At 38.6% G+C, this 24,648-nt stretch overlaps 1 protein-coding gene across 5 annotated transcripts in view; it reads left to right on the forward strand.

Moving 5' to 3' along the window:
* The window catches only part of LOC126236235 (prominin-like protein), a 572,733-nt gene that overhangs the window by 252,830 nt on the left and 295,255 nt on the right, over nt 1–24,648 (forward strand). For all 5 annotated transcript variants that reach the window (XM_049945374.1, XM_049945376.1, XM_049945373.1 and 2 more), the window contains one exon: nt 13,569–13,818. In XM_049945374.1, the coding sequence (XP_049801331.1) occupies nt 13,569–13,818 (250 nt within the window). The remainder of the gene's footprint in view (nt 1–13,568; nt 13,819–24,648) is intronic.

The following is a 24,648-nucleotide window of genomic DNA, read 5'->3' on the forward strand; positions in this document are numbered from 1 at the left end:
CACCAGCTACACAACCGGTAGGCTGGAAATGACAGTAGTATTGCTCCCATGAAGACTTCCTCCGTCCCTCCGGGCAAACACCACCCGAGTCTTCCTCTAATCAGAAAGGCTCTAAGAAGTCCACCAAAGGCAAATGGTCTTCTTCTTCACCAACTCGAAGATCCTATTTGATGGTGTCACTGGTGCATACCACCAACCGTTTTTAGGTGTTGGACTCCACATGCTGACCGCACAAGAAAGCCGATTCTTCTGTGGACACCATGGAGCAGGATCCTCCTACTTCTGTGCCCTGTAGTAGCGACTCTTCACAGGCTGTCACTCAGCAGGCACTGAGATGATGCCCCTACATATCTTCCTCATCATGACTCTGCTCCAGTGGGACGTTTACGGCCTTTGATCTCACAAAGAGGATTTACAGCTGCTTTTAGCATCGCAGTGTCCCCTTGTACGCTGCCTTCAGGAAATGCAATTGCACCCTCACAACCGCTTTGAGCTTTCACATTTCTTACCGATTTGTTTTGACCTTCCCCCTGAGGTCAACATTCCATCTCATGGGGCATCGTGCTGCTCATACGGGATGACATTCATAGTCAACCCATCTCCCTGACTACCCATCTTCAAGCTGTTGCAGTTCGCCTTTTCCTTCCCCATCTGACTTTTTCCTTTTGTTCCAGTTATGTCCCTTGTAACCTCCCCCTCACTTATCGACCTTAATGACAGTGAAAAATTAAACTGCGTGTACCTAATGGAAATTTGGGAAAAGCAATCGTCACCGAAGTTAATCTGTCGGTAAAGAGGGAGGAAAGGGTTTTATCTAAATGAAAGGAAAAATGCAAATGAAACTGGTGGAAATTAATTTTGAAAAGGGGTGAAGTTAATAAAGAAAGTAAATGTGCGGCCGTTAAGTTAACAATGAACTAAAGTGCGCGTCATATATCTTGGCGGCCGAGTTTAGGTTCGTTCTGCGCATCTGACGTCACAAAACACAGTTAGCCAATGCACAGAGAACGACGTTGCCAGATCTCGTCTGAGAGCAGAGCAGGGACGAGTGTCTTCAGTTTTAGAAACGTTCAGTCATAAATAAAGTAATAGAACAAAGGCAATGTCTTGATAGCAGACTTTCTCTTATAGAAAGTTTGGAAAAAGCATTCTTTATACCAATTGCTTCATATTCTATTAATTAATTAAACCAAACAAGCAATAAGACTCCTAATTCAGGCGATAGCAAGGAAAGGTGTTTGTTTCAATCTCACGAACTGCTTTCTCACAATAAAGAACAGCGGTAATTGTTTATTTCCTATTGTACTTCGACGAAGCGTAAGTAATTCATAGTCATACCAACAGTGTTTATAAGTAGTTGCGTGAGGTGTTAGAGTCCTTATGGAGTTACACTGTTCGATGAGCTGAGGTAGCAGAATGGTTAAGGTGTTGGGCTGTCCAAGTGAAAGGTTATGAGTTCAAACTTTGTGTGGTGCTTAATATTTTCTTTATTTAAAAACAATATTGGAATGCCTTACTTCACGAATTTTATTCGTTTGAATGAAATTTCTAGTGCTTTGCCTCTTCATTAACTTTTTCGCTGCTGCAGACACGTGCTCCCCGCATTCCGTGCTGTGCACGATTTTGTCATCACTGCACTTCTTGCCTGTGCAGACACATGGTGTTCCCACTGCTTTGACACACTTATCATTCGATTTCACAAAAACTATTTGGCCAAAAAATGTGATTTTTACACGTCTTCTTGACTGATACCTTCCCCCCATAAATGACTTAATTTTGTTTTGATGTGCAGCATTAAATGTAGTAAACCATTGCACGAAATTTTGAAGAGTTTGCAGAGGTAAAAGTCCATAGCGTATACTTTCCGTATGGTCGATTTTAGTTGCCACAATGTTGAGGATGAAATGTGGACAAGATACCTAAATTTCATATAATATTTACTGTATAACAATATCTCATTTAATTTAAGTACCACATAGGTGTTGTATGTAATATTGAGAAATATTCCGTCTTTCGCGACTGTAATAAATGTTTTATTTACACAGGGCGCGTTTGGCTTTATTTTAAAGCACTTCCATCGATGAAAGGTATGGCACATACACAATGGTATTCATGTTCTATTTCTTGTTTTTGTTCCACAGTCGCAGTTTTACCAATGGTATTGAAATATATCCCTCTTCTGCAACTGTAATAAGCGACTTATTTACACCAGACGCGTTTCTCTCTTTTGAAGCATCATAAGAGGACTGTATTTTGTGTCCTCCATTGCCAAGTCACCTTTCGTAGTTTTGTGCTGTGGTAGCACAATATTCAACGTTTGTGTTGGCTCATCAGTGTTTTAGCAAATAAATGCTGTTTGTGTGTGCCACACACAAAATTATATTTGACATATCTCTGAGCACTTCACTGACGGACGGTATATTCAAGTCCTAATGTTTTTGTAAGTCCACAGTTGTGTTTAATGTATTTTGTCTACTTCCTTTTGATTGAATGAAGTGCTTTAAAATAAAGCCAAACGTGCCCAGTGTAAGTAAAACTTCTGTACAGTCGCGAAAGGTGGAATATTTCTCAATATTACATACGACACTTATGTGGTACTTAAATTAAAAGAAATATATAGGTATCTTGTCCACATTTCATTCTCAACATTGTGGCAACTAAAATCGACCATCCGGAAAGTATGGACTTTACCTCTGCAAACTCTTCAAAATTTCGTGCAATGGTTTTACTATATTTAATGCTGCATAATAACTGCGTTGAACATCGAAACAAAATTAAGTCATTTATGGGGGGGAAGGTATCAGTCAAGAAGATAGATAAAAATCTAATTTTTGAGCCAAATAGTTTTTGTGGAATCGAATGATAAAAGAGTGTCAAAGCAGTCGGAACACAATGTGTCTGCACAGGCGAGCAGTGCAGTGACAAAATCGCCCACAGCACGGAATGCAGGGAGCACGTCTTTGTAGCAGCGAAAGGGTTAATGCGGCCGTGGTGGCTTTACTTCATGAACTGCGCGCTCCCCCCTAAACGTAAGCTTACGAACTATGACAAACTGCCTATTGGCTTCTGTCTCGGGTTCTTCGGCCGACGATCATCTAATGATTTTTCTGACGTTTCGCCAGCACGAGTGGCTGGCATTGTCAAAGCTTCACCCTCCATTGCCGGTGGTGAATGGAGGGTGAAGCTTTGACAATGCCAGCCACTCGTGCTGGCGAAACGTCAGAAAAATCATTAGATGAACGTCGGCTGAAGAACCCGAGACAGAAGCCAATAGGCAGTTTGTCAACAAGTGGCCACGAAAGCCTTAACAATTTTGTCTTGCGAACTATGCTATACTATGGCGCTGCTTCTCTTGGCGCGTGCGTCGTGTGCAACTGGCAACGCAGCAATCTCCCGCGTCTAGGCGGGCATGCGCGAGCCGCCAAGATAAAAGAATTGAACTATAGCGGTAATTAGATATTTGAGATTTAGGGGAAATTACGGTCGCCAGTCCTATGGACAATTACTATAGTAACTGTAAAAGAAAGGTTATTACACACATAATTAGCACTAGGAGCGTGGCAACTGAAGGTTGATACGTGTAGTGTGAAAACTGAAAGTTTGTCAGAAGTAATAAATTTCGCTACACTCTGACTTAATTTAGCAACAGAATTAATAAAACCGGAAAATTGAAAGTTAATTTAGTGACTGAAATTACTAGTGAGCTTTGTTTCTGAAGCACATCGAAGTTCAGTAAAATACGGTTAGTCTTGGGCTACCTCAACAATTATTTCAAAAGCTACTTGAATCCACGCAATTTAGAAATAAGAGATTTAACTTTGAACTTGAACTAAATGATTCTGAACAATTAACAATAGAAAAATTTAGTACGTACCAAGCTGAGCTGCAGTCACAGGTAAGCTAAAATATGCTAACAAAAGTCGCACTCTTAATTTGTGCTTGTGTAATCTAAATATTGTAGCCAGCTATGAATACCTTAACTGAACTTTGAAATTAAAGCAGTGAAATCGAATTATAATGCTTTAATGCTGGCGTTTGAATTTCAACGACACTCGGGTTCATTCCGGAAAAGGAGGGGACCCTGCTTGGTAATGCAATTGGGACAATGAGCAACAAAGGTTCATGCTAAGTTGCTGTAATTTTGTGATGCAACAATTTTAAAAGCTGAGATCTGCCATACAGTTCTAAAACACTACATGCTACCAGTTTTCCTTGTTGGTTGATTGAAGATTTGAAGTTGTCGATCGAGGAGGTGGCGACAGTATATATATATATATATATATATATATATATATATATATATATATATATATATATATATATAGTAAAACAATTGCAATATATAAAGACACAGAAATGTCATATCTTGAGGTAACAAAACAAGGAATAAAATTATAGTACAATAGATGGAAATAGGAGGATATGCATTTCCGGCGTTACACCCTCCATCATTCGATGTCATGAGGGAAGACTTCCATGAACTTATTGGGCAGCTACCTCTCCCATTTTTGCTACTCAGTGCCTTATTGTGCATCATCCCTCCGTGGCTCTCCCAGGATCTGTCAGAGATGTGCCCTCTTGGCTGACCTTCTTCACCAACTTAACCTCTTCTGCCTTAACACTGGAGCACCCACTTTCCTTTCTGACTCCTCATACACCTATTCCCATTTGGACCTATCCTTCTGCACTGCCCAGCTTGCCAATTATCTTGAGTGGTCTGTTCTTCTTGACACCTACTCGAACGACCATTTCCTGTGTGCTATCCTTTTGCTGACTCCAACCCCACAATCCACGAATGGAAATGTGCTCTCTGCATTTTTAACCATCATCCTAAGATGGCAAACTGCATTCATTACAAACAGATGCTTCCAAAGTGTCATCGTGTTCTTCGGGATAGCAAAAGAGCTAGGTGGATTTCGTTCACTAGTTCTTTTAACAGTTCCACCCTTCTTCTCTCATGTGGGCCAAACTCCGACGGTTCTCTGGGACCTAGATCCATTCCCAAATTTCCGTCCTGGCAGTGGCAGGCACTGTCATCGTGGACCCTATTGCTATCTCCAACACCTTGGGCCACCATTTTGCAGAAGTTTCGTGCTCTTCTCACTCTCACCCTGCCTTCCTCCATTGGAAACTAGCAGAGGCGGCTCAGGTGATACCCTTCTCTTTTCCGAATTGTGAGTGCTACAATGCCATATTTACTATGAGGGAGCTTGAGCATGCTCTCAGTTCATCCTAGTCCTCCGCCAAAGGGCCAGACACCATTCACATTCAGATGTTGCAGCAATTTTCCTTGCAGGCAGGCACTTTCTACTTAACACTTACAACTGCATTTGGGCAGAGGGCACATTTCCTGGTCCCTGGTGTGAAGCCACAATCATTCCCGTACCTAAGCCCGGTAAGGACAAAAATGTTCCTTCTAGCTACTGCCCCATTTCTCTTGCCAGATGCGTTTGCAAGGTGATGGAACATATGATTCATGCCCAGCTGGTGTGGTGGCTCAGGTCTCGCAATTTACTGATGAATGCACATTGTGGATTTCAAGCGCAGCATTCTGCAGTTGACCATCTCATTACTTTGTCCACTCATGTCATGAATGGTTTTATGCAAAAATCCCAGGCTGTGGCTGTGGTTTTTTTTTTTTGAGAAGATTTACGAAGGTCTGCTGGAGAAATGGTGTCCTCCGTACTCTTTACACGCGGGTCTTCCATGGCCACCTGCCCTTTTCCTTCAGCCATTTTTAAAACACAGAGTTTTCAAGGTGCATGTGGTTTTTGCCTTGTTGGACACCTTTATCCAGGAAAATTGTATGCCTCAGGGATCCATCCTGAGTGTCATCCTCTTTGCTAAGCATTAACCCTATAATGGCCTGTCTCCGGCCGGGCATCTCCGGCTCCCTCTTTGTTGATGATTTTGTCAACTACTGCAGTTTTCCACAGACCTTTCTCACTGAGCGTCATCTCCAGCAATGTCTTGATCGTCTTTACTACTGGAGCATTAACAATGGCTTTCGCTTTTCCACTGACAAAACCGTTTGTATGGATTTCTGGCAATGCAGTTGGTTTCTCCCACAATCTTTACACCTTGGGCTTGTTGCCCTTCCATTCGTTGAAACTACGAAATTCCTGGGGCTCATGCTCGGTAGGAAACACTCTTGGTCCTCCCATATGTCTTACCTGGCAACCTGCTGTACGAGGTTTCTCAATGTCCTACATGTCCTTAATGGTACTTCTTGGGGTGTCGATTGAACCACCCTCCTCCATTTGTACCAGACACCTCGTCCATATGAAACTCAACTATGGGTGCTTTGTTTATCCGTTTGCACGTCCATCCCTCTTATACTGTCTCAACACTATCCACCACCTTGTCATCCGTTTGGCCACGGGTGCCTTTTACACTAGTCTGGTTGAGAGTCTGTATGCTGAAGCTGCTGAACTACCACAGTCCTACCACCATGACTTTCTCCTCCTCAGGTATGCATGCCATTTGTCTGCCATGCGTTGCCACCCATCCTATGCCTTCTTCTTCGATGATTCCTTTGATTACCAGTAGGGGGCACATCCCTCTTCTGTTACCTCCTGGAGTCCACTTTTGGCACTTGCAACGGCAGCTTAACCTCACACTACTTGCAACTTCCCCAGTGGATTGAACCCTTCACCACCTTGGCTTCTTGAAGCAGCCCACGTATCAGGCCACGGAGTACATCCAGCGACACAGCCTTTCCTATTGTGTCCTGTGCTCATATTCACTCAACACCCTTCAAAGTCTATGCATGCTGTACACAGCCCATCCCTTAGTGCAGCAGGTCCAGGAAAACTGTCACTTGCTCACTCTTGATGGAGCGAGTGTGATGTTTCTCTGGGTTCCTGGTCATGTTGGTCTGACAGGAAACGAGGCTGCTGATGCTGCTACCAAGGCTGCAGTCCTCGTTCCTCAGCCTGCTAGTACCTATATTCCCTGTAACGATCTCTGTGTTCTCGTCTGTCAGGAAGTGGTGTCCCTTTGGCATCGCCAATGGTCCTCCCTTCACAGTAATAAGCTCCACCTCATTAAGCCTCACCCAGTGGCTTGGATGACCTCCTCTCGGCCCTCCCACCAGGAGGAGGTCATTTTAACTAGGCTATGTATTGGGCACTGCCTTTTTAGCCATCGTAATTTAATGAGTGGTGCTAGCCCACTACTTTGTACATGTTGTGCCCAAGTTTTTACCATCCACCACGTCCTGATGGAATGACTACTTTTTAACCATTTACGTTCCTGCTTGGGTTTGCGATCTGATTTATCGGCCGTTTTAGCAAATGATGCGTGGGCTGTCGAACATGTTTCACTTTTCATCCACCAAAGCAATATGGTGAAGGCCATTTAATTTTTATTTTTGGATCTCCATTTCTGTATGGTGTCTTTTTTAGCCCTTTTTTCCATGTGCCTGTTTTTAGCTGTCTTCTTTTATGTCAGTTGGGACTGACGTATTGTCATTTTGTAACTCTTCTGTCTTTCTTGTTCTGTAATTTTGACTTGGGTGCATATGACACCAGTTGTTTTTAGCACCCTAAAGAAAAAAAGGAAACAAAACCAAAACTTTACATTAAATTTTTGATAAAATGACTGGTTTTAAATTTGAGCAGGTAAAAAAACAGCTTTTTGAGGTGTAAGAATTAAATTTGCAAATTGTATGTTGAAAGAAGAAATATGGTAGACAGTTTCTGGATATTTGTAAAAAGAAAATTCTGAGAGGAGAGGCCAAATAAAAAATAACTGTAAACTGCAAGTATTACTGATCTTGGTTCGTATCACAAGAAAGCTTACAAAATAATGTAAAATTTGACATCTTTTCCATGTAACTTTAGTTAAGTAATAAACTGCCTCCATAGCTGAGGTAGCTAATGCCCACACATGTGGTGGCACTTGACCAAGAAATGTGCAGTTTGAATCATGTAAATGGAAGAAAATTTCATCATCAGTTTTTAACCAGCAAGGGGATAATGATGTAAGAGTTCCATAGAACTGGACTTCTCCTGATTTAATTCCTAACTTCTGTGCAGTCTCTGTTGAGTGAGAACATGTGAAACAGTTGATGGTGATTTGTCAGTTGGATGAGGATATTAAGCTTCATTGATACCTTGTTGCTATTTTTTTGTCCATCATCATCATCATCATCATTGCAAATGCGACCTCGCTTTACATCTACTTATCAGTCACAGGCAATATACAGTAAATCTTATAAGCAACAGACATGCGGATGGTGGTCATGAGAAGAAAGAACAACAAATATGTTTTGAAAGAAATTTTTATCAGCCAACAAATGAGGTATTTTAACCCTTTGAGGTACATAAGAAAACTAAAGTGCTAGTGATTAAAATTTTTGTATCTCTGTGGTAACTGGAGGTTTTATGAACAAAATAGGTTATTATTTCAAACATTTTTATTTGTACTGCTAAAAAAAAAGCTGGGAGATATTTGTCTGTGGTCCTTAAAGGACAGTTACAGAACACATTACACTTAATACATTGAAAAATTAGAAGCTGTGTATATGTTGTCAGTTTGATGTGAAATTCTGCAAATCAGTTTCTGCTTGAAGTAAAGCATAAATTAACACCACACTGTTCACAAATATTGTAAGTGCAGTTTTCAACACACTTTGAAGCACAATGAACACATCTCTTGAATGAGATTTTCACTCTGCAGCGGAGTGTACGCTGATATGAAACTTCCTGGCAGATTAAAACTGTGTGCCCGACCGAGACTCTGACTCGGGACCTTTGCCTTTCGCGGGCAAGTGCTCTACCATCTGAGCTACCGAAGCACGACTCACGCCCGGTACTCACAGCTTTACTTCTGCCAGTATCTCGTCTCCTACCTTCCAAACTTTACAGAAGCTCTCCTGCGAACCTTGCAGAACAAGCACTCCTGAAAGAAAGGGTACTGCGGAGACATGGCTTAGGTAGGAGACGAAATACTGGCAAAGTAAAGCTGTGAGTACCGGGCGTGAGTCGTGCTTCGGTAGCTCAGATGGTAGAGCACTTGCCCGCGAAAGGCAAAGGTCCCGAGTTCGAGTCTGTCGGGCACACAGTTCTAATCTGCCAGGAAGTTTCAACACATCTCTTCCTTACGTCTGATTTTATCATTCGGTGCTCTGGACTCTTTGGATTGCAACTGGTCTGCAACCTTCTTGATGATGTTTACACTACTGTTGATAAATTTCTTTGTCGACGTGAATAATTTCCAATAAGATTTCTCGCAATGCATTGTCTGAACTCTAGGGATGGTAGTGTTGATTTGAATCCTGATTCTTCTGCCAATTTTGAATATATTACATACGCATTGTTTACACCAATGTCAAGAAGATCGAAGAAAATTCTCAGGTAATACTTAATCTTTGCATTCCTGTCGATCTCATTAGTCACTTTCTTCTGGTCCATAATGTCCACCCCTCCCATCCACTTGTTGTACTTTCTTATCATAAGAGGACACTGAACATTGATCTTTTCAGAAAAACCAGACTGATGCCTCTTCACTGTCGTACATGGTATTGGGGAAATAAAATTAGTCAGTAGAAAAACTGGCTTGTTATCCATCCATTTGAGGATTGTCAGACCATTGCTACTGAGACTGTATAAATCACCTCTTTTCATTTCCTTGCCTGGAGGGAATGTCTTTGGGATGTTTTTACGATTGGTGCGCACTGTTCCACATGATCTGATATTTTGTAAACCAAGGTAATACTGCAAAGCTGGAGAGTTAAAAAAGTTATCTATGTAAATTTGACATCCCAGTCCAGATAGGGATTTTGTCAGGTGCAGAACTACTGACTCACCAAGCCCTACTTCAGGACCTGAGTTTTTTTTGCCAGTGTATAAATCACACTCAAATAGGTAGCCAGTTTCTGAATCATATCTGCACCACATTTTGAAACCCCATTTGACTGGCTTGTTTTTGACATACTGTCGCATAATATTATGTCCTTTGAATCTGATCATATGCTCATCCACAGATTGAGCCCTAGTTGCACTAAGAGATTCCTGGAAGGGTTTGTTCAAATGGGTAATTACAGGTCTCACTTTGTATGTGTGGTCTGCCTTTATTGACTGATCTGCATTGTTGGAAAAATGTAAGTACTTTCGAATCTCTTCAAACCGATGTAGTGGCATAATCTGAGCTATATAAGGAACACCTAAATCGGGTTTAGTTGCCCAGTAGCTTCTAAATGTAGACAAAATATGGTACCCCATTACCAGGTTCATACCAAGAAATGCCTTGATTTCATCCTCATTTGTGCCGAATGTGTTGCCTGATTGTTCTGCATACCGAATACTCTCAGGAATTAATATATCATGCACCAAATCTTTTAGGACAATAGTGGAAGAAAAATTTTCAAAAGGCTATGGTATTTCACGATTTTCACTGACACTAAACAAAAGCACTTTCGCAAATTCATGATTCATGTTATCACTGAACTGTCTTGGTTGGTAAGTTTTGGACCATTTAAATTCTGGTAAATCTGGAAGGGAATCAGGTACCTCAGCATTTGGTTCTGATATTTCGTCTGTATGCCTTCGTTTGCTAGGTGGGCTACGTATTCCTTTTTCAGGATCTTCTATAATAACACGTTCTTTCATCTTCCATATCTCCTCCAAGAAAAATTTTATCTTCTTCATCCAGTAACAGATTATCTTCGTCATCACTACTGCAAGCCTCCAAAACCGGCACAACTCTTTCATCAGTGATGAAAAATTCTCTTTTTCTGGAGCACATGACCTAAAAGCAGATTTGAAATTATACCAGTACAAATTTTTTCTGCTTATTTAATAAAATGAAAGATAATATATTTTCAACCGAATTTTAAATACCACTCTGCATGATTTTTACGTAATAGTAACGATTTCATGACATTCAAAAACGAGTGCACAAATTACCATTGTGGTATATTGGGACAACAATGTCTCAAAGAATGAAAATAAAGATTTCCACTGATGAAATACATTTATTTTCTAAATGAATGGTCTAAAGTAAAAGAGAAACTTAATTGAATATACTTTCAAGCTTTGACAGTAAGGCAGAGAACACAATACACACACAATAAGTGAATAAATTTGTGTGTCTGCTCGAAGTGAGAACCACCAACAATAACCGACGACTAATGGTAGTCATAGTAATTGTTGCCACCAAAGATGTATGATATTAAAGCAAACAAATATCTCTGCTTCAAGTAGAGCATCTGCAGCATGTCAACTGTGATTACAGTCCAATTAGTAAGGTGATTTATATGTGGCACAAATGTGTCCCATGTACGTGAAAGGGTTAAAGGAATATATAGATGGGTTATACAAGGGAGACATAGTTGAAGACAGTATTATAGAAAGATAAGAGGGTGCAAATAAATATGAGATAGGTGGTGTGGCACTGTGAGACAGGGCACTGTATGACCTAAGTCCAAGCAAGGATCCTGGAATAGATGACATTCCTTTATGAATATTTAGATCCTTGGGAGAGCCATCCATGACAAAACTACTCCACCTGATTGGAAGCTGTGTGAAACAGGCAAAATACCATCAGACTTTGAGAAGACTGTAATAATTCTAATTCCAAAGAAGGTAGGTGCTGCCAGGTGTGAATATTACCTAACAGTTAGTTTGATATGTTGTAGCTGCAAAGTACTGACACGAATTATTTAATGATGAGAAACAAATCACAGTGAAATTCAGTCTGGATTCCAGAGAAATGTAGGAACACTCAAGGCAGTACTGTCTCAAGAGTATAGGATGAAGAGAGGGAAATCTTAATTATAGCATTTGTAGATCTAGAGAAAGATAGAGACACTGCTGATTGGAATGCACTCTTTAAAATTCTGTAGATAGCAGGAGGAAAAATGGGGAGCACAAATGTGTCTAAAATCCATAACGAAGTCAGGCTGATGTTATAACAATGAAGGACATGAAAGGGAAACAGTACTGATAATTGAGGAGGGAGTGAAACAAGAGTGTAGCATATCTCCGACGTTACTCAGTTGACACACTGAGTGAACAGTAAAGAAAACTGAAGGAGACAGTGGGAAGAGGATTAAATTCCAGAGAGAAGAAATAAAAATGTAAGGTTTGCCAATGGCATTGTAATTATGACAGAAACAGACTTTCAGAGACATGTTGAACAAAATGTATATCATCTTGAAAAGAGGTTATTAGATGAGTATTAAAAAGAATTGAAATGCGAGTAATAGAGTATAGTCGAATTAAATCAGGCGGTGCTAAGGAAATTCAGTATGGAGATAATACAGTAAAAGTAATGGACGTGATTTTGTTATTTGGGCACAAAATTTCTGAAAGAGTTCCGTTCGATAGGGCAGGTTTATTATAAAACTGCAAATGAAAATTGAAGCCTTAAATGCAGCAACTGTTTGGATGCCCAATTGATATATCATATAAAATGGAGAGATTGGCCAGAGAAAATACTAACCCATATGCGCATTTTTTGAGTTATTACATGCTATATGTTTGGTTCAGTTCAAGGAGAACATGAGTACAATAAAACAAAATAATTTATATAGTAGACAGTGGTTTCTAGTGATGAACAAAAGGAACCGTGTTTCGTACATTTGAAAACACAACAGATAGCATGATTAGACTAATCCTTATTAAAATGAGGTTTATAACTGAAAAGATTCTAAGAGGGACTTTTTTTTTGTTCTGGGCTTGTTTTACAAGGCAATACAAACTCTCTCTCTCTCTCTCTCTCTCTCTCTCTCTCTATAGTGTTGAAGAATTATGTGGATGTTTACAAAGTTTGAAAATGGCACACTCCACTGTAAAGTGAATGACTCCTTTTAGAAACAGTCTCATAAGCTGTAGTTAACATAGTTCTCTGCAGTATCCTTTCTTCCAGAAGTGCTAGTCCGACAAGATGTGTAAGAGAGCTTTTGTGAAGTATGGAAAATAGGAAAGTGGTACTAGCAGAACTAAAACTGTGAGGCCATATTGTGAATCATGGCTGTCGGTAAGAGCATTGTGCCTGAAAACTAAGGTTTTGTGTTCACATCCTGGTCTGGCACACAGTTTTAATATGTTAGGAAGTTTTCAAAACAGAACACATTCTACTATAGTGTGGAAGCTTCATTGTGGCTCCATGTGGCTTTTCATGTATGATGTTGTTGTGTGTAGAAAAGTTAAAGAATTGTACAAAAATGCAGGAAAATCTGCAGAAGATAGATATGTGGTACAGGTTTTGACATTTAATGCACAATATGCATAAATAGGCAAATAGACTTTTTATTGTTTGTTTACATGACTGATACTGGTCTCCAGTTTATTTGTTGTTACAAATTTGTTTTCTGTTACAGATGATTGGGTAGCTTATATTAGTCAGTTTTCATCAAAACTGTCAGCTGTTTATTTTTAACAAACTGATTTCATGTAAGCTTGGAGATATATAATGCTCAGAACTTGTTACTCTCATTGCTGTTTTTGGATTGAGATTTATCCACTATGTTTTCTCATATTCATATAGTATTTTGTTATCATCTAAAATATAGTGAAAAATAGACAACACAGTTTTTTCAAGTACTTCATTTTCTTGTGCAGGATACATAGAAGAGGACCAGTTTTATCTTGATTGGGCACATCTGCAGCCATTGTTGAGCTTCCATACTGGCACATTAGCAGTGGTTAGTGTGGGTTTGCTGTTTGCTCTGGTGATGCCCTTAGCTGGACTCATCCTCTGTTGCTGCCGATGTTGCCGTTCTTCACGACGCCCCCGAACTGAAAAGCACAGAGATGGATGCCGGCGTTTATTATATGGTACATTATTGGCAGCTGTTGCAACAATAATATTGTAAGTTTATCGAATCACTTGTTTTGTATTATTTTGTGAGTGATAAATGTAGAATTATAAGTATTAACATAAATGTAGCCCTATGAAAACTGGTATAGTGTGTGAAAATTAATGAGCATTGTGTCATATTGATCTTATTTCAAAAGTAGTAATCAAACCCTGTGTCATTTAATATAATAAAGCCCAACATTATCTTTTCTTTCTACAAAAGAGCACTTAATCAGTTCCCAAAACTGAAAGGGATTAAAACTGGACTTCAGATAACAAAACTCCACTTTTTGAAAACAGTAGTTCTTAAAATAAAAACAAACATGGGTATAAAGGAAGAAAGTTATAAAGGGAATTGATGGTAGTGGAGGGAGGGCAAAGCAAGCAAATGTAGTACTGTCATTCTTTTATTGTGTATCATACCACACACATGTAATTCATTGTTTTCAGGACAGGATTTCACAGCATGTAGACAGTACCGGTAGGTTTGGTATGTCTAGTACATTGACCGTTGGCATGATTATAATTTGCATAAAGAGATGCTTTTTTTAATTGCTGCAGCAGAAGTTGCATGCGACTTACTTGCTTGTTAACTACATTTACTGTAATATTCTCTCATTCTTAGTAACATGGTGGTAAAGAGGTGAACAATACAGAAGCTATACTTAATAGATTGGCAAAATGTGCGTTTTCATGCTATATCTGATGAAATTGATTTTGAGCACTTGATGTAATTATATTGTGGAGAGAAGCCTTACAACAATGATCATAATTTTCCAGACATATGTGTGTACTTGATTTTCATCTGTGAACAGCAGTATGTCATCTTAGTTATTGGTAATTATAAATTTAAAATCAGAAATGTAGTGTAGTAGTTCACTGTCAGCCATGCACTGGATGTTAGTTATTTACATACTAAAATGAAACAACATATTGATGTTATTTTGTTATATGGCAACCAGTTTTGGTGACTCAGTGCACTATCTTCTGGCTGGTATGCATGAAGAGTAATGATAGTATCATCAACTTATGAATTGTGCAAATACAAAGACAGATTAAAAACAGAATAAGAATAAAGAACCATACTGTGTAAGTGAATTTACAGTAATCATTTGATAAAAACCAACAGATACATACATTGTCACATACACATTGTACAAATGTACTATTTATTAATAAAATCATTAATTAAATATTCCACAATTAGAAATTGGTTAGGTAGGTGACACATTAAACTGCAAAATCCTGAAATAACCTACCAGTCTACAAAAATTGTTGTAGCAAATGATAGATAAATAAAAGAAACAACTACTACTTCAGAACTAAATAAGCCACAGAAAAATGCATCTCTGTGCAAGTAGTCCTTGCAAAAGGACATCATCAACCCTTATCTAAGTGTCAATGTAGGTAAAGCAATCAAAATGACAATATATGTGTATCTATACTTTGCAGGAGAGACGCTCAGTAGCTCGGTACGGGCTTTTGTTAAAGTTTCAAGAACATACCTTCACCGAAGAGTCCAGCAGTATATTGCTCCCTCCTACGTATATCTCGCAAAGAGACCATGATGATAAAATCAGAGAGATTAGAGCCCACACAGAAGCATACAGACAATCCTTCTTTCCATGAACAATACAAGACTGGAATAGAAGGGAGAACCGATAGAGGTACTCAGGGTACCCTCCGCCACACACCGTCTGGTGGCTTGCGGAGTATGGATGTAGATGTAGATATGTCTTGTTGAAGTTATAAAATGCAGAGATGAAAATTGTACATGGGAATATTTATGTCATATGCATAAAATGAATGTCCAAGAACACATAATAAAGCCAAATGTAGAAAACCACCTATGCCATGCAATACACAGACTATACAAAACCCAAGATAATGTTCTGGATGAACAACATACACACATCCATGTGCAGGTAGCCTGTTCAAAAGAACAGCATCAATAAAATCCAAATGTCAGTATTGGTAAAGCTATCTAAACGGCAGTATAAACATATTTATACGTCATGTCAAAGCTGTGTCATGACAAAGCATAAACATGTTGAGGTGCAAATTGTAGAGGGGTATCCTTATGCCATATGTTTAAAATGGATATCAAAAATTTCTCAAAAGGACAAAATGTGGGAAACGACCTCTGTCATAAAATGTACAGAATATGGAAAAAACCTGTACTATTCAAGGTGAACAACATTCAAGTGTGAATACATCCATATATCGTGTACTGCCATAAAGCAAATAGAAAATGAGAACTACTGTCTAACCCGTGTATGTATCAAAAAATAATAATATAGATCCACATTACATGGCATTAAGGTTGCAAGGCTAACTAGAATATAGACAGATGACTGTTAAGCTGGGTACCCTGTACCCTGTACACTATACCCTGTGCACTTTACCCTATATCCAATCCAATACTCACTAGAAGGCATACCCGGACCATTTATGTCATACCATACCGAAAAGTAGTACTAGTCTGTGAGGGTGCAGTACCACATAGTGGATACCTTATCAGTATCTGCCTGTACAGTAACGAAAAATATTTGAATAGAACACCACATGAAAAGTTCACCACAGGTATTCGATCAAATTCTTGGAGTATTCGCTGACTCATATATTTGGACGTTCCATTTTGAATGTTTCTCGAGTCAGTTGGCGGTTCATGGTTGCAAACACATCATCGTTGTTACAGGTACTTGTGATGTTTTCATTTACAGATAGTTATTTGAGTTGTACCTTCTGGTACTCATTGTTTTTTTATGTCATTTTAAATAGTACTCTATGGAAGCCAGTTCGTATACATTGGCCTCTCATGGGACCATGTATATGATTAGTGTTCACCCCCCTCAGCATTAGCTAAGATGAGTTCCTCTATGCTTTCAGTGGTGTTGTGCGTATTTTGTATATGCTTGTACGGCTTGTGTTGGGAAGGGTTTCCTGTATTGATGTATACTTTCTTGATAGAGTGTCATATTAGTTGGGGTTTCTCCTGTGTTCTCATATCAGAGGTGCATCATTTATGGTGGTGGGGTGGTGTGTTGTCTGTTACACTTTGTCTTATGATTCTGCAGTTACACTCTTTTCTCCCTCCACAACCCCTTCCCTTCCCCGCCGTCTGTCCTTTTCCTGTTATTTATAAGCAACAGATCACATTTTCTTTTATAACTGTTATAGCATGGACTGTGTACATGCCTCTAATGCAGTCTTATTGGTAATTGATTGTTTCATGTTACAATTATTACTGGACTTATTTTGGGTTACCTGATCATGTTTGGTGTCATCCACGGTATACGGATTGTAGCATATTGTGGAGTGTTCTCTGGATAAAGATCTGTGGTGACACGTGTGTTGTCATCATTGGCCTTTCGTCACATGCTTGGTGGTAGAACTTGGTGTTAGCCCAACAATTTCACTAGATAGCGTCAAATGTGTCTCTCTTTTTGATGTGCAGTTATTTTAGTCATGTGCCACCCATTTAGTGTCTGCAGCAGTCTTCAGTTTTACATGGGTTTGCATTTACCCTCACTTGGGTTCCACTGCACGTGACGTATGGCATTGCCGGTGGTTTTGTTTGAAGTATCTATAGTCGACTCATGGATTACTATCATGTGTTCGTAGTTTTACAGTAAAGAGTGACACTGGAATTACTAATAATTTGTTACTGGTGTGTAGTGTGCCCTTCTCACTATTTAATTAATAATGTGGTTATCTGTTAGACAACATGTGTGTCTTTCATATGAGATTTTCTTTTACATGAATGTAATGGATTTTGGTTTTAATTTGTTTTATATGATTAAGGGTGTATTGGTTTGCAATACATTTTTTTAAAGGTATATCCTACTCTAAATTTCATTTTAAAATTTTATTTTGTTTGTTGCAGAGTATCTACCTTAACATTCTTCTGACTGTTCTCTATCTTGACTTGTCTACTGATGTGTAACCATAAAGCCTGTAACATTTATTAAATTTGTAGCATGTAACTGTCTGGGCCTTTTCCTGATTGCACAGGTCATATTGAGTTTAGTGTAAGTGGTTATTTTACACCATTACACCACTTGCAACACAATTCAGTTATGTGTGTGGGTTCCATACAGATATTCCATGTTTTTCTTTTATGGCATGAATATTTTCTTCACATGTCCAGGCCATATCTGACCATATTTGGTACAGGATTTATGGATAGGTCATATTTATTTTATTTCTGTTGCCCGCTTTGTTTAGATAAAACTCGTTAGTCAACTCTTACGTACTGTTACAGAGAATGCAGTATTTTGTGTGTGTCCAATATGTATGGTTAACTTCTCATGTGGTTTACCATTCAGATATTTTTCTGTTACTTGATGGGTAGATACTAATGAGATATCCTTTATGTTGTGCTGCATCGTCACAGACTAGTACCACTTCTTGGTATGGTATGATGTAGGTGGACTGGGTGTGTCTTGTAGTGGGTAGAGGGTAGCCACCTTAACACTCATCTGTCTGTTGTCTAGTTAGCCTTGCAACCTTAATGCCTGTGACATTTGCTGAAGGTACATGTATTACTGGCTGGATTTTTACCTGGGTACTCAAGTTCTGCAGAGGGTGTTGTAAGTGGCTGTCGTACACCATTACACCTTTTTTTGATATTGCCAAGTTGTATATGCTGGTTTCATACCAATTCTCCATGTGTTATTTTATGAGACAAGTTTTACCTTCACACGTTGAGGCCATATTTCATCGTATTCGATTCTGGGTATATGGATAGGTCATATTTATTTCTGGTGTTTTTGGGTATTGTGGTTGTTGTTTGCTTTGTCTGGATAGAGTCAGTGGATTACATACACATTAACAGGTATAATACGATTTTCATTGTCATCTAATTCTTTGGTACAACATTGGATACATATGAAGTTCTTTCACCTTTGATAACTTATCATATTATCTACGAATAGTACTTGTTATCATATTATGTGGATGTATGTTATTAATTTTTGCCTTTGAAGTGTTCTAATAAATAATTTTGGTGCCAGATGGAATATTATGATCTCTGTAGAAAAACAAGATATGTTAAAGATGGTCCTGTTTTGTCAGTCTTTTTTACCTTTTTAGTGTTGAATAAAGCTTGGGCAAATTGGAGTATGTCCATTCATTACTTAATAATAGCCATTCAAGTGAAGATATTGATGTACACAGCTATTATTATTATTATTGTTCTGTGGCACCTTTTACTATAGAGAAGATGTAGGAGTTTAGCTTTTCTTTGAGGCTGTAAAAGGAGGTAATTGAAAATGGATTAATTCCTGGCTGGCTTGGACTATGTCAAAATGGTTGCATGCGCAGTACGTAAAAATTAAGCAAGTACAATTCTCACCCTTTTCAAGGGCTTGCAGTCTTTAACTTTCCGATTTTGCAGCAAAATGTAAGCACCCGAAGATTTAGCCCCAACAATCGCTTTTTCAAACCATTAATTTTACTGTGCATGTTTGAACCATTGTCATAGACCTGCCCCCCCCCCCCCCCCCTTAAATTATTGTTTCCAAATTATGTTTTGATAGCTCTCTTGTAATAACCAAAGTTAGACAGGTGCCAGTAGCATCAAAAATAGCACAAAAAGCTAAGAAGTGCTCTCTTATTTCCAAGTGTTGTAAGTGTTGAATTTAACAACTCTAATAATAACACTAATTTGTTCCACATGTGAATAATTGGGATTGCAGTCAATTATAATTGAAGAATATTTATTAGTTAAGCATAAATTTGAATTGTGACTTTGGATTTGGGTTGCAAATAAAGAAATTATATCGTTTTGAATTTTGTCTCAGAGATAGGTTGCCATATTCATGAGAGTTCTATCATTCATCACATGCTTTATGTGTTCAGAAATACTTGGATCGAAGGTTCCTAACATTTCAGTGCATTTCAGAAAATTGCCATTGTACTTGTCATATAATTTCCTGCTCTTTCCATGAAATGCAATGTGATCAGAAGTATCTGGACACCCCCCAAAAGATATGTTTTTCATATTCGGTGTGTTGTGCTGCCACCTACTGCCAGGTATTCCATATCAGACATCATGAGAGAGCAGAATGGGGCACGCCGCAGAACTCATGTACATCGAATTTGGTCAGGTGATTGGGTGTCGCTTGTGTCATACGTGTGTTTGTGAGATTCACATGCACCTAAACGTCCCTAGGTCCACTGTTTCCAATGTGATAGTGAAGTGGAAATGTGAAGGGACACATACAGCACAAAAGCATACAGGCTGACCGAATCTGTTGACTGACAGACCGCCGACAGTTGAAGAGGGCTGTAATGTGTAATAGGCAGACATCTATCTAGACCACCACACAGGAATTCCAACCTGCATCAGGATCCACTGCAAGTTCTATGGCAGTTAGGCAGGAGGTAAGTAAACTTGGATTTCATGGTCGAGCGGCCACTCATAAGCCACACATCACACCAGTAAATGCCAAATAACGCCTCGTTTGGTGTAAGGAATGTAAACATTGGACGATTGAACAGTGGAAACACATTGTGTGGAGTGGCGAATCACGGTACACAATGTGGCGATCTGATGGCAGGGTGTGGGTATGTCGAATGCCCAGTGAACGTCATCTGCCAGCGTGTGTAGTGCCAACAGTAAAATTCGGAGGCAGGGGTGTTATGGTGTGGTTGTGTTTTCCATGGAAGGGGCTTGCACCCCTTGTTGTTTGCATGGCACATTCACAGCACAGGCCTACATTGAAGTTTTAAGTACCTTCTTGCTTCCCACTGTTGAAGAGCAATTTGGGGATGGCGATTGCATCCTTCAACATGATCGAGCACCTGTTCATAATGCATGGCCTTTGGTGGAGTGGTTACACGACAATAACATCCCTGTAACAGAGTGGCCTGCAGAGAGGCCTGGCCTGAATCCTATAGAACACCTTTGGGATGTTTTGGAACGCCAACTTCATTCCAGGCCTCACCGACCGACATAGATACCACTCCTCAGTGCAACAGTCCATGCAGAATGGGCTGCCATTCCCCAAGAAACCTCCCAGCAACTGATTGAATGTATGTCTGTGAGAGTGGAAGCTGTCATCAAGGCTGAGGGTGGGCCCACGCCATATTGAATTCCAGCATTACCGATTGAGGGCGCCACAAACTTGTAAGTCATTTTCAGCCAGGTGTGCATATACTTTTGATCACATAGTGTATATAATCCCTTTAATAACATTTTACCAGCACTCCTTTTCAGATTCTACAAGTTTTTGATGCACTCTGTAAACAGTTGTTTTGTTTTTTAAAGACTTATTCAGCTCAATCCATTTTTTACAATTACTGAAATATACAAAACTTTTCTTGTGTCTTTTTGACTATAAAGTTAAGTGCTGCCAGTCACTGATTCTCTCAGAAAATTTGTTTTGTTTAGTTTTGAAAAACTTACAACATAAGCAGAAAACAGCATTTTTCAAATCTGAAGAGAGAGCTATTTTCTGCAATGCTTCTCGTCGTTTCCTAAATGCCTTTCGTAATAGTAAGTTGAAAACCTTAGATTTGAAGTGTCTTGTGGATAATCATCCCTTATGATTTGCTTTGGTGGTTTTTCTGTCAAATACCGTACCACCTTTAGAAATACTTTGTATTGGTCTTGATGTCCTTGGAGACAGTGGTCTTGTAGGTGACATTTGTATGCTTATACAAGCAGCAGACATCATGTCGGCAATGTTGACTTCTAACTCATCTTGGCCAGTAGTCAGGAAATCTGCAGTAATAATAAACAGTTTTTTTCTTTACCTTTTAAATAAGTCAGTGTGCTGAAATCGAAATTGATAGAATTAGAAAAATGGCACAAAATATTATGGTATAATTTGCAAAAATGTCACTCTAGCTCTTACTTGAAATTTAATATAGCTGTATAAATTAAGGGCCAGATGTATTATTAATGACTATTTTAAGAAAGTCAAAGAAAACAAAAGTCACAACCACACTCGGACACGTGTGTGACCGACTACTGTTGATATAGTAGCAAAGGTGCTGAACTCACATTTATGTGACCTGGGTTTAATCCCCAGACCAGACACCAAATTTGGGTTTTCTGTGGTTCTCCCTACCATTTTCAGCAAATGTCGGAATGAGTCAATGAAAAAGCTACACACACCCCTTTCTCTTCCAACAAACAGAACTCAGCTGTTGACTGCACGTGAAACTTCCTGCCTTCCCTCCTTTCTTTGATATGCATGTAATGGATAGTTCCTGTCATACTCCTCTAAAGCTTCTAACAATTCAGCTGTGAGAAATTAGCTCTCAGCATGAAACAGAGCATTTTTGCTCTCTAGAATGACACTGGGTCCTCAAGGGAATCAGGTAGGATATACAAGTTTGCATTTGCAGTTGGGGAACATAAATCGTTATACCTCTTAAAGTTCTATATAAAGAAACATTGGTGTAAATATTCATGGTTCTAAGGTTTCAAATTTAAAATATAAAAAAAAAATTAGTTAATAAATACTAAGTATAAAAATCTATTCCTCTTTAGGTACCATATTCTCAAAAAATATAAAAGTTATTTTTATGAAACTTTGCATGTGGTTTTAATGGTACACCCCTGCGAAGTGTGGGATGAATTGTGTGGTTAGCTCAAATAGTTCGTATTTATTATTTTATTAATTTATAAATAAATATCTATGAAAATTGTGTACTGTTTTTCTCTCACAAGTGCCTTATAACACCTAAAGTAAGAACTTTGGTAGTAAGCATTAAAATATGCAATAAGGTGTACAGGCTATCTTATAAGCAATAAAGTGTATTACTAATTCTTTAAATTCAGTTTAAAGCTTGTGGGCATAAAGCTTTCACACAGAAATTTTTTTTTGTTGCTTTGCAGATGTCCATTTGAATAATTTTGAGAATTAAAATGCCCTTGTACACAAAGGGAACAATGGTTTAAAGCTTTAATCATAAAGTGCACAAATGTAAGAAGCAGATTTATCCCTAACGTGTACTGTAAGCACGTGAAAAGTTGGCCAATTACATCAGGGGAGAGGTGGGATGCAGAGGTACAGTAGCTAAGCCTCTATGGGGGAAGAGCAGGTAGAAGCATTCTTTCTTGTAGCAAAGAATGTGAAATTAAATTAAGGCTGTGGTACAACTCAATAAGTAGGAGAAAAATGGTCACTATGATTGCTGAGGTTGGTAACAATCAGAAACTGAAAATAGTGGACTTGAAGTGATCCAAATGAGACTGACACGCAGAGCCAGTTTGATGTGATTTTGCAGCCTCATGTAATAATTCAAGTGCCTCTTTCCCCCAACCCCCCCCCCCCCCCCCCCACACACACACACACACAACTATAAAGTATTTTGTGTGTGTTATCATTTCTCAAAGATGTCTTAGTTTCAAGTATCTCATTGTCTTACTCTGACAATATGCCTCACTACATGAAATGGAATTGAAATGTTTGTAGTGTGATGCATTTTGACTTACCCAAAATTATTATGTGCACTAAGATAAAACAATATCACCTGAGAAATATGTATGGACACAATGCTGAAGTGACTGAAGTAAGTAATACATCCAATAATGAATTTGCATAGGGAAGTGGGTGACATTTGGTGGCAAATTTCATTGTCTCATTTGATTCTTTATAAATTTGAGAAAGAGTTTTAAGACCATTAAGAATGCTTTTGGTAATTTACTTCATGAAAGTTTTGATTGTAACATTACATAGGGAATTCAGCTTGTTGAAATGCAATAGCACAAAAGACTGACACACTACCATTGTGATAATAATTGTAGCAGATCTTCATTATTTCTAAAGAAATATGCAGTTGTGCCCTTCATACAAAGATCTAACTGCTGTGTAGAATGTGTGTTTTCAAAAAATGAATTTTAGGTTATGTGGTGCGATGGATACTCTGAACTTTATGAAACCAGAATTGCTAATTCAATTTAGTTTAGAGCTCTCCTCTTCAAAATTTTGCAAGTACATAAAAGATACCTGCCATTGTGATTATCATAGTTGAATGTTGTACATTACAAAAATACTACTTATTCAGTGAGGAGTGAATGGGTAGGATTTTTGCAAGGAAAATTGCTCCGGCTAATGACTGCTAAAGATTTGAGGCTGTTGTGGAGTGTGGAAACATGAGAGGGAGAATGATTTGTCCTAGGTTACTACATATTTTTTGTTGGACTCTTATACAATTCTGACATACGGCACAGTGGACTAGAGGCTATAGTACAAATTGGAAAGCATTTTATAGATCAATCATATTCAGGAGTTTTACTTATGACATGTTAATTTATTTCTCAGTTGTCATACAAACAACACAACTTCACCATACTGCTATAACGCTGCAACTGTCAGATCTATGAAGTTGTTGGCAGTTAGAAACTTAAGACAGTATGCTAATTTTTCCCAGCATGTGCCTATTTGAACTAGGAGGCTGAAGCTCGTATTCCCCTAGAAAAGCAATTACACTGTGCAATTCACCATAAAGCCATTCTATAAATAAGTAAATAACTAACCAATCGTATACTTCATACAATAGTAAACTAACAAACATGATGTATTTTCCCTGTTTTCAATAGGACAAAAAGGTCTCATTAGTACCGTACATACAATAAAACTGTAATTACTCTTTTTTCTATGTTAATTGAGAAAAATCTCAATAGGATGCCTATAACATCAGCAGAAGCAAATCATTGGTTTTTGAGTTTTTAGTTGTCTATATGTTTGTCTGCACATGATGACAAGAAAACTATTAAACCAAAACTGAACAAGGCATTGTTTCAATACTAACCTCAGAAACATTCTTTGTTTAATCAAGTTTTGGTTGTTGCAATCTGAGATCTGAAATAAGCAGCACATGAGA

The sequence above is a fragment of the Schistocerca nitens genome, chromosome 2, assembly GCF_023898315.1.
Source record: "Schistocerca nitens isolate TAMUIC-IGC-003100 chromosome 2, iqSchNite1.1, whole genome shotgun sequence".
Classification (NCBI taxonomy): Eukaryota; Metazoa; Arthropoda; class Insecta; order Orthoptera; family Acrididae; genus Schistocerca; species Schistocerca nitens.